The sequence below is a fragment of the Berghia stephanieae genome, chromosome 9 (genome assembly GCF_034508935.2).
Source record: "Berghia stephanieae isolate SIO BIC M18660-M18661 chromosome 9, UCSD_Bste_1.3, whole genome shotgun sequence".
NCBI lineage: Eukaryota > Metazoa > Mollusca > Gastropoda > Nudibranchia > Aeolidiidae > Berghia > Berghia stephanieae.
The window spans coordinates 32577962-32595964 of record NC_088368.1 but is presented as its reverse complement, the minus strand read 5'-3'; the positions used below and the strand labels follow the sequence as shown (position 1 = coordinate 32595964).

The window sequence follows — 18003 nt, the reverse complement described above, 5'->3', positions numbered from 1 at the left end:
TAGGGACCGGAATAATTTACGCACAATATAGGTCTCCCAATTTTGTAGTTTGAGTTGTAGGCAATACACTTTCAGTATTGAAAATATGTTTACATAAAATCTAACAGTTGCAGAAATAATAATATAAGACTAAATTATTATGAAAATCAAGCTCCGAATAATTCTCGTTTTGTTCATACCAGCGCAATAATTTGCTCTGGTCTAAAAATAGATAGACGTAACTTTTGATAAATTTTACTTTTTGTTCCATAAAATATCCATATCTAGACATTATTTGATGCATGATCGAGTATTTATGAATATGTGTTTCTTTTGCCACCTAACAGCCAAATTTTAAAGGTTATTTTTTTCTATTATTTACATTGGAACGTGAGCTGTCAAGACAGGAACATGTGGTTTGCCACGTGCTTCTCGACCTTTGTTTACGTTTGGGGCACCTAACTTTACTGCTCTATATTATTTAAGACGTATCTATAAAAAAAAAACTACTCTTAAACCGTTGTCATAAAATTAGAGATTTTTAACCTGTAAAATATGTAAACAAGTTACGCACCACAAAGTGTGAGATGAATTCATCGTTTTTTCCACAAAAAAATATCGTGCTGACACGTACTTCCGGGTTATGACTATAAATTCACGTCACACTTGTTTCCGAATAAAAACAATTTGCTTTAACTGTTTTAAGCTTACCACTTATGTAGTTCGCATTATATTTTTAATTTATTATTTATGGCATACTATATACATCATGTCGCAATTACTAAAATACTGATATGAAATCTCTAGCTTTAAATCATTTGAAATAGTGATTGTATACTCAATATTGTCAAATTAACAATGAATGCTGTTTATATAACAGAAAAAGTGTATCCATGCATGAACGTTTCACATAACATTTAAAGGTTTTTAAAACATATTAGGCTCTTAAACGAACAATACGATTATATACAAAACGAAATCTCTATCGGTTCTACTCTCGTAAAGCTGTGAAAAGAAGTCTTCTTGTATCTATCTATAAGCCATTAAAGGGGATGGCTATGGAATTGGAGTTTCACAATCAACTATGAGAAGATGGTTATCGAAATACGACATAGAGATCACCCATTTGGAACGACGTGATAGGAAAAGGATCCAAGACAACTTTGATATGGATATCATCCAAAGATGTATAGAGCTGGGTGAGCGTAACATACATCCGAAAAAATATTTGACGTCTGATAATTCGGGCAGAAAAAGGCCCATGGGTTCTGGACAGAGGATCATTTTTATTTCTTGAAGGTGGTGAAGATACTGGATAGTTAAAAGTATGCCATGTCATTTTTTCTTCTCTGCATCATCTGGAAGGCAGAGAATATAATACTGAGTTCATTGCAAAAGTGTTTGAAGACTGGCTAAATTCGCTGGCCCACGAGCACTTCAAGGCTCCAACTTTGACAAATATATATATATATGCTGACATGATTTCATTGTTTCAATCAAGTAGCACTACATATTCTGACCATTTATCAAAGGGTTAACTATACTCCTTAGTAAAACGAAACGAACCAGAAACAGTTTTTAACAAAGCAGACTGTCTAATATGGGAGTTTTGACACGAGATTGCGCGACTTCTCCCATATCACTGTGAGCGCAATCCAATCGAGGGCATTAGACCTAAGTAGAGCGAGAACACCAAATTTACTATCACCGACGAGGCAATCAATTATATGACAAGGTAGAACTGGGAAAAGGCATGCTACAACCTTCTCAAACTGGAGGTAAATTACATTTCATTGAATAGAGTGATGCTTGGATTCTTTCCGTTGTCGTTCCATTTCTCATTTTCAATCATCCTCGTCATCAGAATGTGATGATTGAATGTGTCCAGTATTTCTTGGTTGTTGTTGTTGTTGTTGTTGTTGTTGTTGTTGTTGTTGTTGTTGTTGTTATTTTTGAACACATGTACATATTTGTGAAAACACTGTATTATAAATTGATGAATTTCTACTTTTGACCAGTCTACATTAAATTTGAGTAATCCTCTTTGGCATACACACAAGCTATTTCTCAAAATTTTGCAATCAAAATAATGTTTGAAATGTGTAATGTTCACTTACATTTGTATTCATCAGTAATGTGTATTGATAGTTATAAAATGTTGATGTGTCTGATAGTTATTAATTGCCATTCGTCCCTTCATAGTTTAAGTTTCAATTAATCGAACATTCCATTTTTACGAATTCCTTCAAAATGGATAAGCGGAAAATTCATAATTTTGATACGGTAAATAATTGACGAGTTCCGATCCTTACCAGTTATAGAGCAGTAAAGTTAGGTGCCCCAAACGTAAACAACAACAAGTTGATAGTGATTTCCGTTAGGGACCGGAATAATTTACGCACAATATAGGTCTCCCAATTTTGTAGTTTGAGTTGTAGGCAATACACTTTCAGTATTGAAAATATGTTTACATAAAATCTAACAGTTGCAGAAATAATAATATAAGGCTAAATTATTATGAAAATCAGGCTCCGAATAATTCTCGTTTTGTTCACACCAGCGCAATAATTTGCTCTGGTCTAAAAATAGATAGACTGTAACTTTTGATAAATTTGAGAAAATTTTACCTTTTGTTCCATAAAATATCCATATCTAGACATTATTTGATGCATGATCGAGTATTTATGAATATGTGTTTCTTTTGCCACCTAACAGCCAAATTTTAAAGGTTATTTTTTTCTATTATTTACATTGGAACGTGAGCTGTCAAGACAGGAACATGTGGTTTGCCACGTGCTTCTCGACCTTTGTTTACGTTTGGGGCACCTAACTTTACTGCTCTATCAATTTTAATATAGAGCAGTAAAGTTAGGTGCCCCAAACGTAAACAAAGGTCGAGAAGCACGTGGCAAACCACATGTTCCTGTCTTGACAGCTCACGTTCCAATGTAAATAATAGAAAAAAATAACCTTTAAAATTTGGCTGTTAGGTGGCAAAAGAAACACATATTCATAAATACTCGATCATGCATCAAATAATGTCTAGATATGGATATTTTATGGAACAAAAGGTAAAATTTTCTCAAATTTATCAAAAGTTACAGTCTATCTATTTTTAGACCAGAGCAAATTATTGCGCTGGTGTGAACAAAACGAGAATTATTCGGAGCCTGATTTTCATAATAATTTAGCCTTATATTATTATTTCTGCAACTGTTAGATTTTATGTAAACATATTTTCAATACTGAAAGTGTATTGCCAACAACTCAAACTACAAAATTGGGAGACCTATATTGTGCGTAAATTATTCCGGTCCCTAACGGAAATCACTAGCAACTTGTTATTGTTTACGTTTGGGGCACCTAACTTTACTGCTCTATAGCTGTAATCAGTGAAATCCTGTCCTATTGTTTTAAAATTCATGAAAAAAATACATTTTAATTAAGACAAGTTGAGAAAAAGAAGAAAAACACGCGCCACTTATTAAAAAGCTGAATATAATTATAACTCACCTACCATGCAAAGGCGGCATTGTTTAAACAAGAATCATTCCTTCATTGTCATCATCATTATCATTATCATCATCGTCGTCGTCATCATCATCATCATCATCATCATCATCATCATCATCATCATCATCATCACCTTCTTCTTCTTCTTCTTCTTCTTCTTCTTCTTCTCCTCCTCCTCCTCCTCCTCCTCCTCCTCCTCCTCCTCCTCCTCCTCCTCCTCCTCCTCATCCTCCTCCTCCTCCTCCTACTTCTTCTTCTTCTTCTTCTTCTTCTTCTTCTTCTTCTTCTTCTTCTTCTTCTTCTTCTTCTTCTTCTTCTATACTACTACTACTACTACTACTACTACTACTACTACTAGCTACTACTAGTACTACTACTATACTACTACTATACTACTACTACTACTACTATACTACTATACTACTACTACTATACTACTACTACTATACTACTATACTACTACTACTACTACTATACTACTACTACTACTACTACTACTACTACTACTACTACTACTACTACTACTACTACTACTACTACTACTACTACTACTACTACTACTACTACTACTACTACTACTACTTCATTATCATCATCATCATCATCATCATCATCATCATCAGTTCGATCAAAGATTGACCATTAAAATCATAGAACATAAAAGGTCGATCTGTTCCATGTGTACGAGTCCCAATAAAGTTTGACACAGAGAAGGCAAAAACTGTGTTATAAAATACTCCATGCTGACCAGTTGTATTTCCTTGTTCGGTGACAAATAAAAGGAGACACGTGTTGTAATATGACATCTCCATAAAAGAGTGTGATAATAATTGGTGCCTTGAAACTGGTTCGGTCAAATCACTATCCAGACACAAAAGGATTGTGATAAGTCTTGTGTGTGGAGTACGTTTTAGAAGCACTGTTGATCTCAATATTATATGCTGTATCGTGTCCGGTCAAGATAGAAGAAGTAGCCACACTACACATTTTCTTCACGAGGAGCCAGACCAACTCCGCTACAAGAGACAGAGAAGCAAACTTGAGACAACAACCAGACAAGATTTGTTTGTGTATATTGTATTGTCTTTAGGTATTACCCAAATTAGGAACATTTTTATTGTCAAACCCTTTTTTATTTTGACATTTTCTTATTTTAAAAATAAAGTTATAATTTAATTAAATCATCAGACTTGTTTAATAATATATAGCTATACCTTTGTGGGGACCTTTTGTAATATTATTAATCCGATTGTGGTTAGAAATATCATATCTTTCTATCCAAATGTCATAAAAGTAGTGACAGAGACCTCAGCGTAGCTCCCACCATGTCTTTATTATTGTTTTTTGTCATCCACGTTTATGAGTACATCTCACTAAACTGTATTAACCAGACTATAAACGTTCAAGGTTACACATAGTTTTGTATGTTGGTCCGTTATACTTCCGGTTGGCAATGTTATGAGCTTCTTAGCCAAGCGCATACTATCTATACATTTGGGCTTTTGTACAAATCGCTGTATCGTCCGCTTTGCGAGCGCCCGCAGGTCACATTGATGAGGGGGGTCTAATACTTAATCACCATGCCAGTGTGCAAATTTAATGACAAGTGGCCACAATAGCCATTTTCCTTCCATATTGTCTGGCCTTTGGCTACAGTCTTGGTTCTCTGCCAGGATTGCCATCCCTCCTTTCTCACCATCCTGTGCCATTTTGTTTTGGATAATTCTTTCTCCTCTCTCCCCTCTGGAATCCATCTAAATGTCTCTGCAGAATCGTTCTTCCCCTTCTTCTCCTGACATACCCATAGGAATTCCATCTTAACCTCACTATCATACTTTCTTTGCCTCTGCCGATTCCAGAATCTTCTCAATTCTTACACGTTGTTCTACCGAAGACAAAGATCATTAATTCTCAAAGTTAGAGAAAACTAAAACTTCATATCAATTATCTTATCACTTGAACTCAATGGCTTGTGGATTTGTGGTATGACACTCGCCTTCGGATCTGTAGATATCGTGTTCGAGTCTTGCTCTAAGCCCGCAAAGTTAAGACCTCGGTAAAGGTCCTTTACTCACATTCCCCACCGCACTCAAAGGTGAAATGAAACCATGACCGTTAACAGCATTGTATCTACCGAACAAAATGTATTATCGCCTTACAGGCGTCATGTCTCGTCCTACATGTTAAGTGTTGCTGTCGTCTAGGGTCACTTTGTAAAGCACATTGAGCACGTTTGGTAGATATTTCTATACAAGCATAGCTGTCCGTTCGATTAACGTGATGATAAGTCGCTCAACTCACAATTTATGATTAATATGTTGAATAAAATTTGAAATCAAGTTATATTGTCTTGAGAGACAAAACATTTTTTGACCGCAAAAGAGAATTCCACAGAGCTTTTCATTTTGGCTCAGAGAGATATTTTCTGCATTTAATATCTAATATATTTTGCTCATTTATCGTGGAATTCTTTCCCAATGTCATTAATGGAAAATGTTTCATATAGATTTTAAGAAGTTGATTACATCCAAAATAATGAGAGGAACCACTGATATCGATTTAATGCAAGTACTCCTACCTCATTGTCATACTCGCTAACAGGAAGGTTGACACACAACCTACGATCAAACAATGAAACATTTTATAAATACCGACAATTAATAAATATTTGAATTGAATTGAATTGATGGGATTTGACGAAACAAATTTGATTTTTTGATACAATCATCACGATATCTAATCAATCTCAATATAGACGTCTACACGCAAACTATATTTACGTCAATTGTGAACTAAGTGCGGCTATATGATCTTGTGGTATAACACTCGTTTTCGGATCGGAAGGTCCTAAATTCGATCTTCGCTCGGCGCATAATTGAGTCCTAAGAAAAGGCTCTTTACTCACATTCTTTCACCGTACTCAGGTGTAAAATGAGTACCTGGCCGTCAACAGCGTTGTCTCTGTCGGGGGAAAAATGAAATATCTCCTAACAAGCGCCATGTCTCGTCATACGTGTTAAGTGTTGCTGTTAGCTGGTGACCCATTGTAAAGCGCTTTGAGTACATTTATTGGATATTGCACTATATAAAAGCCCAATTTTTCTTTATTTCTTTAAAACGCAATGCAAATTTAGTGAAGATTGATCCACTGGTTTTGGAGTCCTAGTGTTTCCAACAACAACAAAAATTCCAATTTGCCAAATATGTAATAAGATATAAATGGTCAAGTTGAAGTTTTTGATATCTTGTTCACACCGACATAGAACCTCTGAGATGATGATGATATCAACTAAAAGCTTTGAGGCCTAAATCTTAGAAGTTGTTTTGTCAAGCATTACACAGGATTGTAGGTAGAGTCAAATAAGCAGTTAACTTAAGTACTATGGAAAGACACGTATGCACCTATTTTTTTTAAAACTTTGCCAGAAAACACGTCCTTCAAATATCGATCGATTTAAATGACCTTCATCGTGGCAAAACTCTCAATCCTGGGACCTCGAGAGGTTCCAGATTTGATAGTTTTTGCCAAAATGAAGGTCATTTAAATCGATCAATGTTTGAAGGCCCAGTTTTCTGACAAAATTTTTACATATGCGTCTCTCCAGATTATGGCAGTTGAATGGTTAATATACCGTATCGACTAATTGGTATCTCATGGAAACACCTGTAAGGCGTGTGTTGGTGGTGGTGGTGTCTGTGGCTGTGTTTGCGGTGGTGGTGGTGGTGGTGGTGCTGGTGGTCATGGTTTTTAAGGAGGTGGTGGTGGTAGAAGTGGTTGTATTTGTGGTGGTGGTGGTGGTGATGATAGTGGTGGTACATTATGGTTTTAATGCTTGCCGTGGTAGATTTATATTGGTTGTTCATGATGGTCGTACCATTGATGGTAGTTGTAGTAATATCAGTTGTTTCAGACTGCAAATACGATTTTGGTCAGAAAACATTTACATTAAAAAATCGATCAATTAAATTAAAGATTTCTAATTTTTTCAGAGTCTAAAAACCAAAGACATTTTAAGCTTCGAGATTGGTAAATTGTGACAAGGTGAAGGTCATGTTAATCCATTGGCAGTAGAAAAAATGAGTTTCGTCCGTGTTCGGGAATGTTGGTATTATACACAATCTACAAAACACTTCTATTTCAAACTTTGGACAGAATAGCTTTACTTCATTTACCAATATGTTTTTAACCTGAGCATATTTATTTAGCGGAATATCCACTTAACCTTCTGAAAGCGGTTTACAAAATAGCACACTTACCATGTAGCACGAGACATGTCGCCTGTTTAGCGATTTTACATTTTACATCTGTTTAGCGACAGATACAATGCCGCCAACTGCCAGATACTAATTTTGCAAATGTGAGCGGTGAGATAATGTGACTAAAGCGCGTTTTCCAAGGACTCAGCTTTGCGTCTCTCAGAGCGATTATATAACGCAATATCCACTAAACGTACTCAATACGCTTTACAAGGGGTTCCTGGCCAACAGCATCACAGCTATAACATATAGAACGAGACGTGACGCCTGTTAGGCGATAATACATTTTTTTCCGACAGAGACAACGCTATTAAAGGCCAGGCACTCATTTTAAACCTGAGTACGCTGAGAGAATGTGAGTGAAGAGCCTTTTTCAATGACTCAACAATGCGCCGAGCGAGGCTCGAACCCAGGACCTTCTGATTCTAAAGCGAGTGTCATATCACAAGACCACAAATCGGTATGGAGGGGAAAGCTTTTCTGAAGAAACTTTGGAAAAAAGTGTTTTGTCAATGACTGACATTATTAAGCATGACGACTTTGAGTGCATTTTTTTTCACCATTCGATTTTTATAGCTACGAGTATTATGGATTTTACAAGGATTAATTAACAATCGGTTGTGGTAGTGTCAAAATTAACCCCTTAGCGGCGAGACTGAATTTGTGAACCACAGTCTCAATTCAGTATGATATCGGAATGAACCAAATTAGGAAAACAAATATCAAAGTTAAAATGATCAAAAAAATAATTGTTTTGTTTGTTTGTTTGTTTGTTTTGTTTTGTTTTGTTTTGTGTGTGTGTGTTTTTATTTTTTTTGTTTGTTTGTTTTGTTTTTGTTTTGTTTTTTTTTTGTCTTTGTTTTTTGTTTGTTTTTTTTGTGTGTGTTTTACTTTACCTTAGACCTTAGTTCCTCCCATGTCTTTGACACATTGGGCCGTGCAGATTCGATATTCCTCTCTGTCCTGGGCAGCCTTGTCCCTTGTCAGCTTCCCGGTTTTAAGGTCTTTGTCGACAGTTACTTTCCATGTCGTCTATGGTCGCCCTCGTCGATTTCGTCTGTTGTTTTCTTTCTTCCATTAAAAACCTTTTTTGGGAGAGCGTTCTTTCGTGCTCCTTAATTTCTTACTCTGAAGTTTTTAGGTGCTAGGCTTTATTTGTTTTAAACCATGATTTATTATTCTACTTTCAATAATGTTACCTTTTGTGTAGCGCAAAGTTATCTTTGGCATAATGATCCTTAAAAGTGATAAATAAAGTACGGAACTGGCACCGGTATAAGATAAAAATATGAAGAAAAAAAGTATGTATGAAACAGTGCGAGACAAAGCAAAGAAATTTTAAAATAACATCCCAAATAATCAGCCTGCCTCCCAAGTCGAGGAAAGGCTGTTATTTTTCGATTATCTTTTTTCATGTATTTTGTCTCTGCTTTTTCTGGCACTGCCTCATACACACTTTTTCAGATCGTTAAAGCGTCTTATAAACGCTCGATGCTCGAGATACCCAGTTTTTATACAGACTCATCGGGCAATGAAGCGAATTCGCAATGCTCACACAAAAAAAAAAAAAACAACCAAAAGAACAAAAACAAAACAAAACAGGATACCTAGGTCAGGTTAAACGGAGAAGGTGGCAATGAATGGGCCATGTCTATCGCAGACTTGATGAAACACTGATAAAAAAGGCTCAAGGAAAGAGGAAGCGAGGCCGCCCCCAAGGAGACTTGGAGACGTACCGTAGAGATTGATCAAAAACAGAGGTCTGTCCCTCGAGATGGCCCCAAGAATAACTGCTGACAGGACCAGGTGGAAATCCCTTGCATCGTCTCGAGAGCCATGAGACCCGGAGAGGATTGAGTGAATGCGTAGGTCTGGTTGCTTTATTTTGTGGCAGCAACCCGAATGGAGATGTTCGACACTCCTGATACCCTCCCAAAAAATACGACTCGATTCCCGCAATACTTATAAACCAATGCCCGACACATCTCTAGTCGTTAGACAACAGAATATTTGAACAAATAGGGTGGTGAGAAGTGACGACTGTAGGGCACCATGTATTATCATCCCCCCCCCCCCCCAAACACACACACAGACAATGCTGTTTATCAGCCACATATGGACTCAACCCTTTGACGAAGAAGAACAACAACAAGAAGAAGAAGAAGAAGAAGAAGAAGAAGAAGAAGAAGAAGAAGAAGAAGAAGAAGAAGAAGAAGAAGAATAATAATAAGAAGAATTTTCTATACCGCCCTTTCCACCATAAGTGCTCGGAAGCGCTTATACATATATATACATATATCATATCTATCATTAATTTAACAAGATCAATAAAATCACTCACGAAAAACTGAAAAGAAGTATCTACTCTGTATTCAAAGAGGCTTAAACGGAGAATTACAGAGAATTACGATGTCTGGTGTCTGCTGAAAGAGCATTCCATAAAGAGGGAGCAGAATGTGCGAAAGCACGGGCGTGAAAAATTCGACTTAGGAATCAAACGGTGATAATGATAATGTAATATTCCATGACAAGGTAAAGCCGGAGCTCGCTTATATATAGTTAATTGTGGTTGCAGCAATAGTGATGGTTGTGATTGATGGTTGCCACTTTGTGGTTGTGGTGGTTGTGGCCGAGCTGCGAACAAGCTAACGTATCAATGGCCGTTTAACTCGAGATAGGCCAATGCAACTGTAATCTGAGTCGCCGTCTCCAAGCCGTCCCAGGATTAATCACGCTTGGTGACGCAGGGGTGATCAAGGAGAACAAATCAATTGTTGCCAGTTTGGTCGATCTAAATGTTTATATATTCGCACATATATAATCACACACACACACACACACACACACACACACACACATATATATATATATATATAATGTGTGTGTGTATGTGTGTGTGTGTGTGTGTGTGTAAGTGTGTATGTGCTCGCGCGTCTGTATGTGAATGAACAAACAATGTAATAGATGCACGTTTAAAAAAAGAAGAATGTTTCTATGTTCAGTGTCTGTAATCCGAGAAATAGCTAGCTGTTATTCTGGCTGAAGATCAACATTGTATCTGACATATTTGAGACTGTCTGCAATAGGTAGATTGTGAGTCTATCTTTTAATACAGCATGTCACTGGGATTGGGTTTTTTTTTCCTTGATTCCTTTAGAGTGACTCTTGTTGTTATAATTATGGTTGTTTGTAGTAGAAGCGGTGGTGGTGGTGGTGGTGGTGGTGGTGGTGATAGTGGTGGTGGTAGTGGCGGTGATAGTGGCGAATGTAAAGATTACGTTGTTGGTGCTCACTGCATTGTACCCGACTTGTTTGTTGGTGATCCCATCAGTGCATGGTGTTGTAACTTCCGGTTAGGCCAGTTTGTTGTGTTGGTCTGAGGTTGGAGAGTGGTGATGATGGTCACGGATATTTATGGTCTAACCCAAGTAAAAGGTTAGTTGGTTTAGTTGAAATCGAAATTTGAATAAAATTGAGATTATTTATCCTTTACAGATAGACTTAGATTCCAATCTAACATGAACTGAAATACTTTTGTTTTCACCAAAAGAGTTGTAAAGGGCAATGCGATTTTGGGTTTTATCAATAAGCGAGTTTCATCAAAATAATTACTATAAATTTGATGAAACGGTTAGGCACTCTGATAAAACACTTTTTTTTTTCATTTTCGCCAGGCAACTTTTTCATTAAAATATCGATCGATTTAATTCACATCAACCCCCACAATTTATTTTTTTAAATGTGATTTGTCGGTATGCGGAAGTTATAACAGGTAATTATGAATAAATTAATTTCTTTGGAGAAATTCACTTGGCATTTTAAGAGATTATTTTTAAAAATCAGGTTTAGGTTATGAATAGATCAAATGCCGAAATATACACATTCGTACATACTGAAACGCATGCACAACTAGAGTCTGAGAGATAGAGATAGAGAGAGAGAGAGAGAGAGAGAGAGAGAGAGAGAGAGAGAGAGAGAGAGAGAGAGAGAGAGAGAGAGAGAGAGAGAGAGAGAGAGAGAGAGAGAGAGAGAGACATTTGAAAAAAAAAGCAGTTTGCACCAAAACTGGTTCTTGCGAAATTCCAATGGTGATGACACTCACATCTAAAATCAGATTCATTGTTCATTATGAGTTGAAACAAACTGTTATCTAAGAAATGAAATTAATATACCTCACCAGTTGGTGCTCTGATGACATAATTCAGTTGGATTTTGTTCGTTTGTTGTTGTTGTTGTTTTCTATTAATGATAGAAATGTACTAAAAGCGACAGGACAGTCAACGATCAGGTCCCTAGATCAGACCTCCCTACTATTACAAAAAATTCGTAGAATTACGAAATTTTGGCTCTAGTTTCAGTACGTCATGAGCATCTCTGTGTCATTAAAACTTATTGAAAATAAAAGTTGATGCCAGACTTCATAATTTAAAAGGATTTTGAGGTGTTACTTAATCCGTGTGAGGATGAATTGTTGATTTCTGGAGTTTACTATAACAACTGCAATGTTTATCTCCCAAAAATTACGAATTTCTAGGTTTTCAAGTCGGTAGGTCTGCCCTCCTATGGTTGGTAATCTGTGGCTGTGGGTCTGCCCTAGAAACGTCGTGAGAGAGTTAAAGGGTTATTGCTACTTGTTTGAACACAGTCGGTTACTAATTTTTATGAGATGTATTTAGACTTTGAGATACAAAACAAATATATTGAAGCCATGCTTTTGGTCAAAAATCCAACACGAGAAAGTACATAATATAACCTATGGTTCAGAAATAAGTGAGTGGAAGTTCTTTTACAGGTCAATCTTGGCGATTCTTTTCACTTGTATCATTTCATACCAATATGTCTGGCGATGTTTTTCTTTAGTATAACAGTTTGCAGCCTTTTTGTCATCTTTATTCGTTTCAATAGGACAGAAAAACAAAACAAAATAAACAACAACAAAAAACCAAAAAAAAAAAACGATTTGCTCTGAATAGAAAATTGGAAAAATTGGTGAAATAACTCATTTCCAAGGATTGCCCGTGTTCAAAACGCCTTACAATTATTTTCATTTATTGTCCAAAGAGACTCTTTGGAACCGAATTAATTTCTAATTTATACCATTCAATACGTAGCTTGGGTGTTTGTTTTGTACTAGCAGTCTTACACTAAGCGTCATAACCAGATACTTATTCGCACATGAGTCTAGCATTGTAAAACGTGTAAAAGGCCTTGGTTAAAGACACAGAGATAGGGCCAGAGCTATGCAATCATTACCACCCATCCGGTCACTTACCATAGTCAGCATCGCTTAACTCTGTTACAAAACGAAACTTCCCTTGATACAACACTGATTGAATGAGGGTGTCATAATAATAACCATCGCTCGCTCTCCACCGTTTTATTTACCTTAAAATGTTTATTTTATTTTGTTTTCAGGTATCCCCGGCACCAGACACCCTAAATGTAATTACACTGGATTATAGTCATAAACCAGAAAAGCCGAATTCTGCACTTCATCTGAACTTTTTCAAAAATCCAAAATGGCGGAGCACATCCCCGTCGTGCACAACCTGGAGGTCCCCACCGGAAACTGGATAGCCAGGAATCTACGTCTGCTTAATGAAGACAGCAAAGAGCTTTTCCCGGCTTCTCCTTTGAGACCACAAAGCAACAAGTTTGATTCCATCTACAAAGTGGACTATCATGATTTTCCCACTGAAGCGTTTTTAGAAGGACTGAAGGAAAAGGTAAAACCGATCATCTCAAAACTATATTAAATGTATTACCAATAAAAGGCTTCATTACCATATGATTTCCGCAACTGTACTCAACTGCTCTTCTCAGCGTGGCTCAAAAATATGATATTTGCTTCGTAACCGAAGGGTACCGAGTTCGATCACCCGCCGCAGGGTGTGGCCATCTCGCCCTTGCTCAATTTGTTGCGCTGTATTGTGGCTGACGCCTGGGTTATTCCAGTCTTCCCTTGGAATATATCCTAAAGGAAAATTTCCCCATGGGGGTGAATAAAGGGAATTTTTGCTTTTATCCTTTATCCAAAGTTGTCTCCAATCTCTCAAATGTTGTTATATTGGGAGCCTCTCTGGTGTAACGGTAGGACATCTGACCGCTAATCAGGTCTGTGGTTCGATCCCTAGTCGAGGTCGATTGTTATTTTGGGATGTTTATTTTTTCTTGTATTTTTCTTTGTCTGGCACCTTTCATACACACTTGTTCAGATCTTTATCCTATACCGGTGGCTGCTCCTTTATATCTTAATTTGAACCTGCTTAATGCGTTTTACAAGGGATCCCAAGCCAACACCAACACTTAACATATAAGACAAACCATGACGCCTTTTAGACGCTGGTAAATTTTCCATCTTATAATCTTTTATAAGTGTTATGTTGTAGTCTGTTTTGTAAAATCAACTTTGAGCGATTGATCTTCTATTGCTGTATATCATGTAAAATAAAATATCTTGAATATTTTTTCAAAGCAATATCCACTAAACGTGCACATTGTGTTTACAAGGGGCCCCAAGCCAACAACAACATTAAACAAGTAGGATGAGCCATTTCGCATGTAAAGTGCTAGCACATTTCGTTTTTGCCAGAAACCAAAATGTTACCTTTCGAGTAATCATTTTACACCAGAGTGTGGTGAGAGAATGGAAGTAAAGAGCCTTTCCCAAGAGCTCAATCTTGCGCCGCCCAACGCAGGACTCGAACCGGGGACCCTCTCTGTCAATGTTATATCACAGGATCACAAAGCCGCAGTTATGAGCCTCCCTGTCTAAATACGACGACATCTAAGTTTCCATCTTATGTTTGATATTTATGGACTTCACTACAACAAAATGTACACTGATATACTTGAGCTTGAGCTTTTAGCGCAATATCCACTAAACGTGCTCAAAGCGCTTTACAAAGGGTCCCTGACCAACAGCAATCCGTAACAAGGAGAACGAGACATGACGCCTGTTAGACGATATTACAATTTTTTTCGACAGAGACAACACTGTTAACGGTCAGGTACTCGTTTTACACCTGAATACGATGAGAGAATGTGAGTAAAGAGCCCTTTCCAATGACTCAATTATGCGCCGAGCGAGGCTCGAGCCCAGGAGCTTCCGACCCAAAGGCCAGTGTCATACCACAAGACCACATAGCCGCGTCTGCAAAGTGCTATGGACTAACCTATGTATGGATAGGGATTATAGATTAACGCTAATCCCCTCACTCGACGTCTATTGTAACACAATGGACTGACCCATTTGGTTTTAGTCTTATATTGATTATTGGTTATTAATATAGGACCACTAATAACTATCGAATTATCGATCGATCGATCTCTGATCGCCATTATTGCTGCCTATAACAATAAGCGACAGCTTAAGATTTACACGCTAACTGATATAATTTGTGAGTGCACAAGTGTCTCAAAGCGTATACACAATCACAAGGCTTATAACCAAGAATATTATAGAAGGAGGAATACATGAAGAAGGAGATCTCTATAATAAAAGGGAAGGGAGACTTAAATTCAAATTTTAAAGGCATAATTTGACGTGGATGTTTCGGGTTTCCCATTTGTCAACAACCACCACAATGAATGCAAAATTTTAAGAAACATGAGACATATATGTCTCATTCATCATTCTTTTTTGTGGTTGTTGTTGTTGTTGTTGTTGTTGTTGTTGTTGTTATTGTTGTTGTTGTTGTTGTTGTTGTTGTTGTTGTTGTTGTTGTTGTTGTTGTTGACAAATGGGAAACCCGAAACAGTCACATCATTTTTCTTTGTAAATTGAATTGAATTTTTTATTCCATCTATTTATTGGCATCTATTTACTTCTTTGGGGTTTAAGCAGCCACATTTTGCAATATGTCAAAGGATAATGTACTGAAGGGGATAAAGTGGCCGAGTGGTTAAGGCATTGCACTGTGATCCGGAAGGTCCCGTGTTAGAGCCCCGCTTCAGGCACTTTCATTTTTTTCTCCTGGGGCAAGATTATTAACCCCCACTTTGCTCACTTGGACAACATGGGTGATTCCTAGTGACATCAGACATCCTGTTTGATGGATTATATAATAATATTCCTTCATGGAATGTCTAGGCGACGATATCTTATATAATGCCGTGGCAGAAGAGCGTAATTATATAATACACTGAGAGAATATATTGAAATTATTTATCACTGGGCAGTGCAGTTCATTTGAAATTCCATTGAATGATCTGAATCATAGATTTTTCATGGGTTCCTGACATTCTCAACAATGTCTATTAACATTCCTTCTATTTTCAACACTATTGCTCATCTTGAAGCGATAACCACTAGTGATAAGAAATATGGGGTATGGAGAAGTAATTGCCAGATGAAGACAGAGAATGAAAATATCGCGGCGTCTGAGCCAAACTTGGTATCCAATTGACACGGCACCCTCCGCCTAGTGAGAAAGAGAAGAGAGAGAGAGAGAGAGAGAGAGAAGGGGAGAGAGAGAGAGAGAGAGAGAAGGAGAGAAAGAGAAAGAGAGAGAGAGAGAGAGAGAGAGAGAGAGAGAGAGAGAGAGAGAGAGAGAGAGAGAGAGAGATCAGCGAGCAATCGCACTGGAGTTTGTCATGTCAGTTGGATCCCAACTTTGGCTCTGACACCGCGATATTTTTATTTTCATCTGGCACTTCTCCATACTATTATTTTTCATCAACATTGATACAAGTGACCGCTACACACTTTTTCTGGATCACCACTAGTGCGGCTTTATATATGAGCAGTATGATACACGAAGCAACCTGTGGGACCAATGTTGAAATCCCGCTGTTGACGGTGCTAAGTTGAATTCTCGAATAGACGTTTTACTCACATTTAATTTTCTCACCATACTCAAGTGTAAAATGATAACCTGACCGGTAACAACGTCATGTCTCTTCCTACACTTTCAATGTTGATTTGGTACTTTTTTTTTGTAAAGCGTTCTGAGTACATTATGAGGTCTAGTTCAACGTGTACATATGTGCAGGTCTGACATCCGAACATCCTTATGGGCCTAGTTTAACATTGTTGTAATGGACAATATTTTGTGTCGTTTTATGAGATTTCCATTACAACACCCATAAGGAATTGGGTTATCAGACCTGCAAATAAGTGCACGTCAGTTCTAGTGGTATGACTCGTGCCTGAGCGGCGCATAGTTGATTCCTTGGAAAGGGCTATTTACTCATATTATTCTCTCATCGTATTCGGGTGTAAAATGATCACCGGGCTGTTAAAGGAGTTGTCTGTCTCTGTCAGGAAAAAATTGTAATATCGCCTAACGGACGTCATGTTTCGTCCTACATGTAAAGTGTTGCTGTTGGCTATGGAGCCTTTGTAAACGCTTTGAGCACGATTAGTGGATAATGCTCTATACAAATGCTGTAATTGTTAATTATTATTGCGCTATATAAAAGCTTACTTTATTAAAATCGATATTATAGATTAAAGTGAAAAGTGATCATCTATTTGAGAAATCAACAATAACTACAAATGACAACATGAGCTGTAGCCGGGTCTCTCTTTCAGAAATGGACTTCAACAGTCGTGATGTCACTTCCCTCGTAATGACGCTTATTAATTTAGTAACTGGTTCTGAACTATCGGAACAATGGCGGACGCCCTTATGAAATACTTCTCCGACGAACATAGAAGTGTACCCAGAGGTGAAAAACATTATAAATTATAAATCTGATCATGTTTCGACTTTTACACATTCTGATCACATTATGACATGTGAAAAAGTTCTGGCCAGCATGAAAAATAAAAAGTACCCAGCAACGATCAGCTTGGTTCTAAACAAAGAAAATCGGTACTTTTTATTCTTCATGCTTGCTACAACTTTTTTCACATGTCATGTGATAAGAATGTATAAAAGTCAAAACATGATCAGATTTATAATGTTTTTCTCCTTTGGATATACTTCGTCGGAGAAGTATATCATTAGGGCGTCCGACATTGTTCCGATAGTTTAGAACCAGTTCCTAAGTTACTATGCGTCACTACGAGGGAAGTGACGTCACGACTGTTGAAGCCTATTAGCGATCATGGCTCTCCAATCCTGCCTGGCCTTCGATCGTCTCAGAGACTCGATGTTCCTTCCATTAACCAGTTAACTACCGTACTGTGGAAAAAAAAAATTCATAATATTTAAAATTTGGCCAGATCATTTCAAATATCGATTGATTTAAATGGCCCAAAATCTTGGCAAAATCTCTCAAACATGGGACATCGCGAAGTTTGCAGTC

At 37.3% G+C, this 18003-nt stretch overlaps 1 protein-coding gene across 1 annotated transcript in view; it reads left to right on the top strand.

The window, feature by feature from the left end:
• Positions 1–11040: 11040 nt before the first annotated feature.
• Positions 11041–18003, top strand: part of LOC144980064 (uncharacterized) — a 46643-nt gene continuing 39680 nt past the window's right edge. The window contains exons 1-2 of the mRNA XM_078927548.1: positions 11041–11184; positions 13165–13475. Of these exons, the coding sequence (XP_078783674.1) occupies positions 13269–13475 (207 nt within the window). The 5' untranslated portion in view covers positions 11041–11184; positions 13165–13268. The remainder of the gene's footprint in view (positions 11185–13164; positions 13476–18003) is intronic.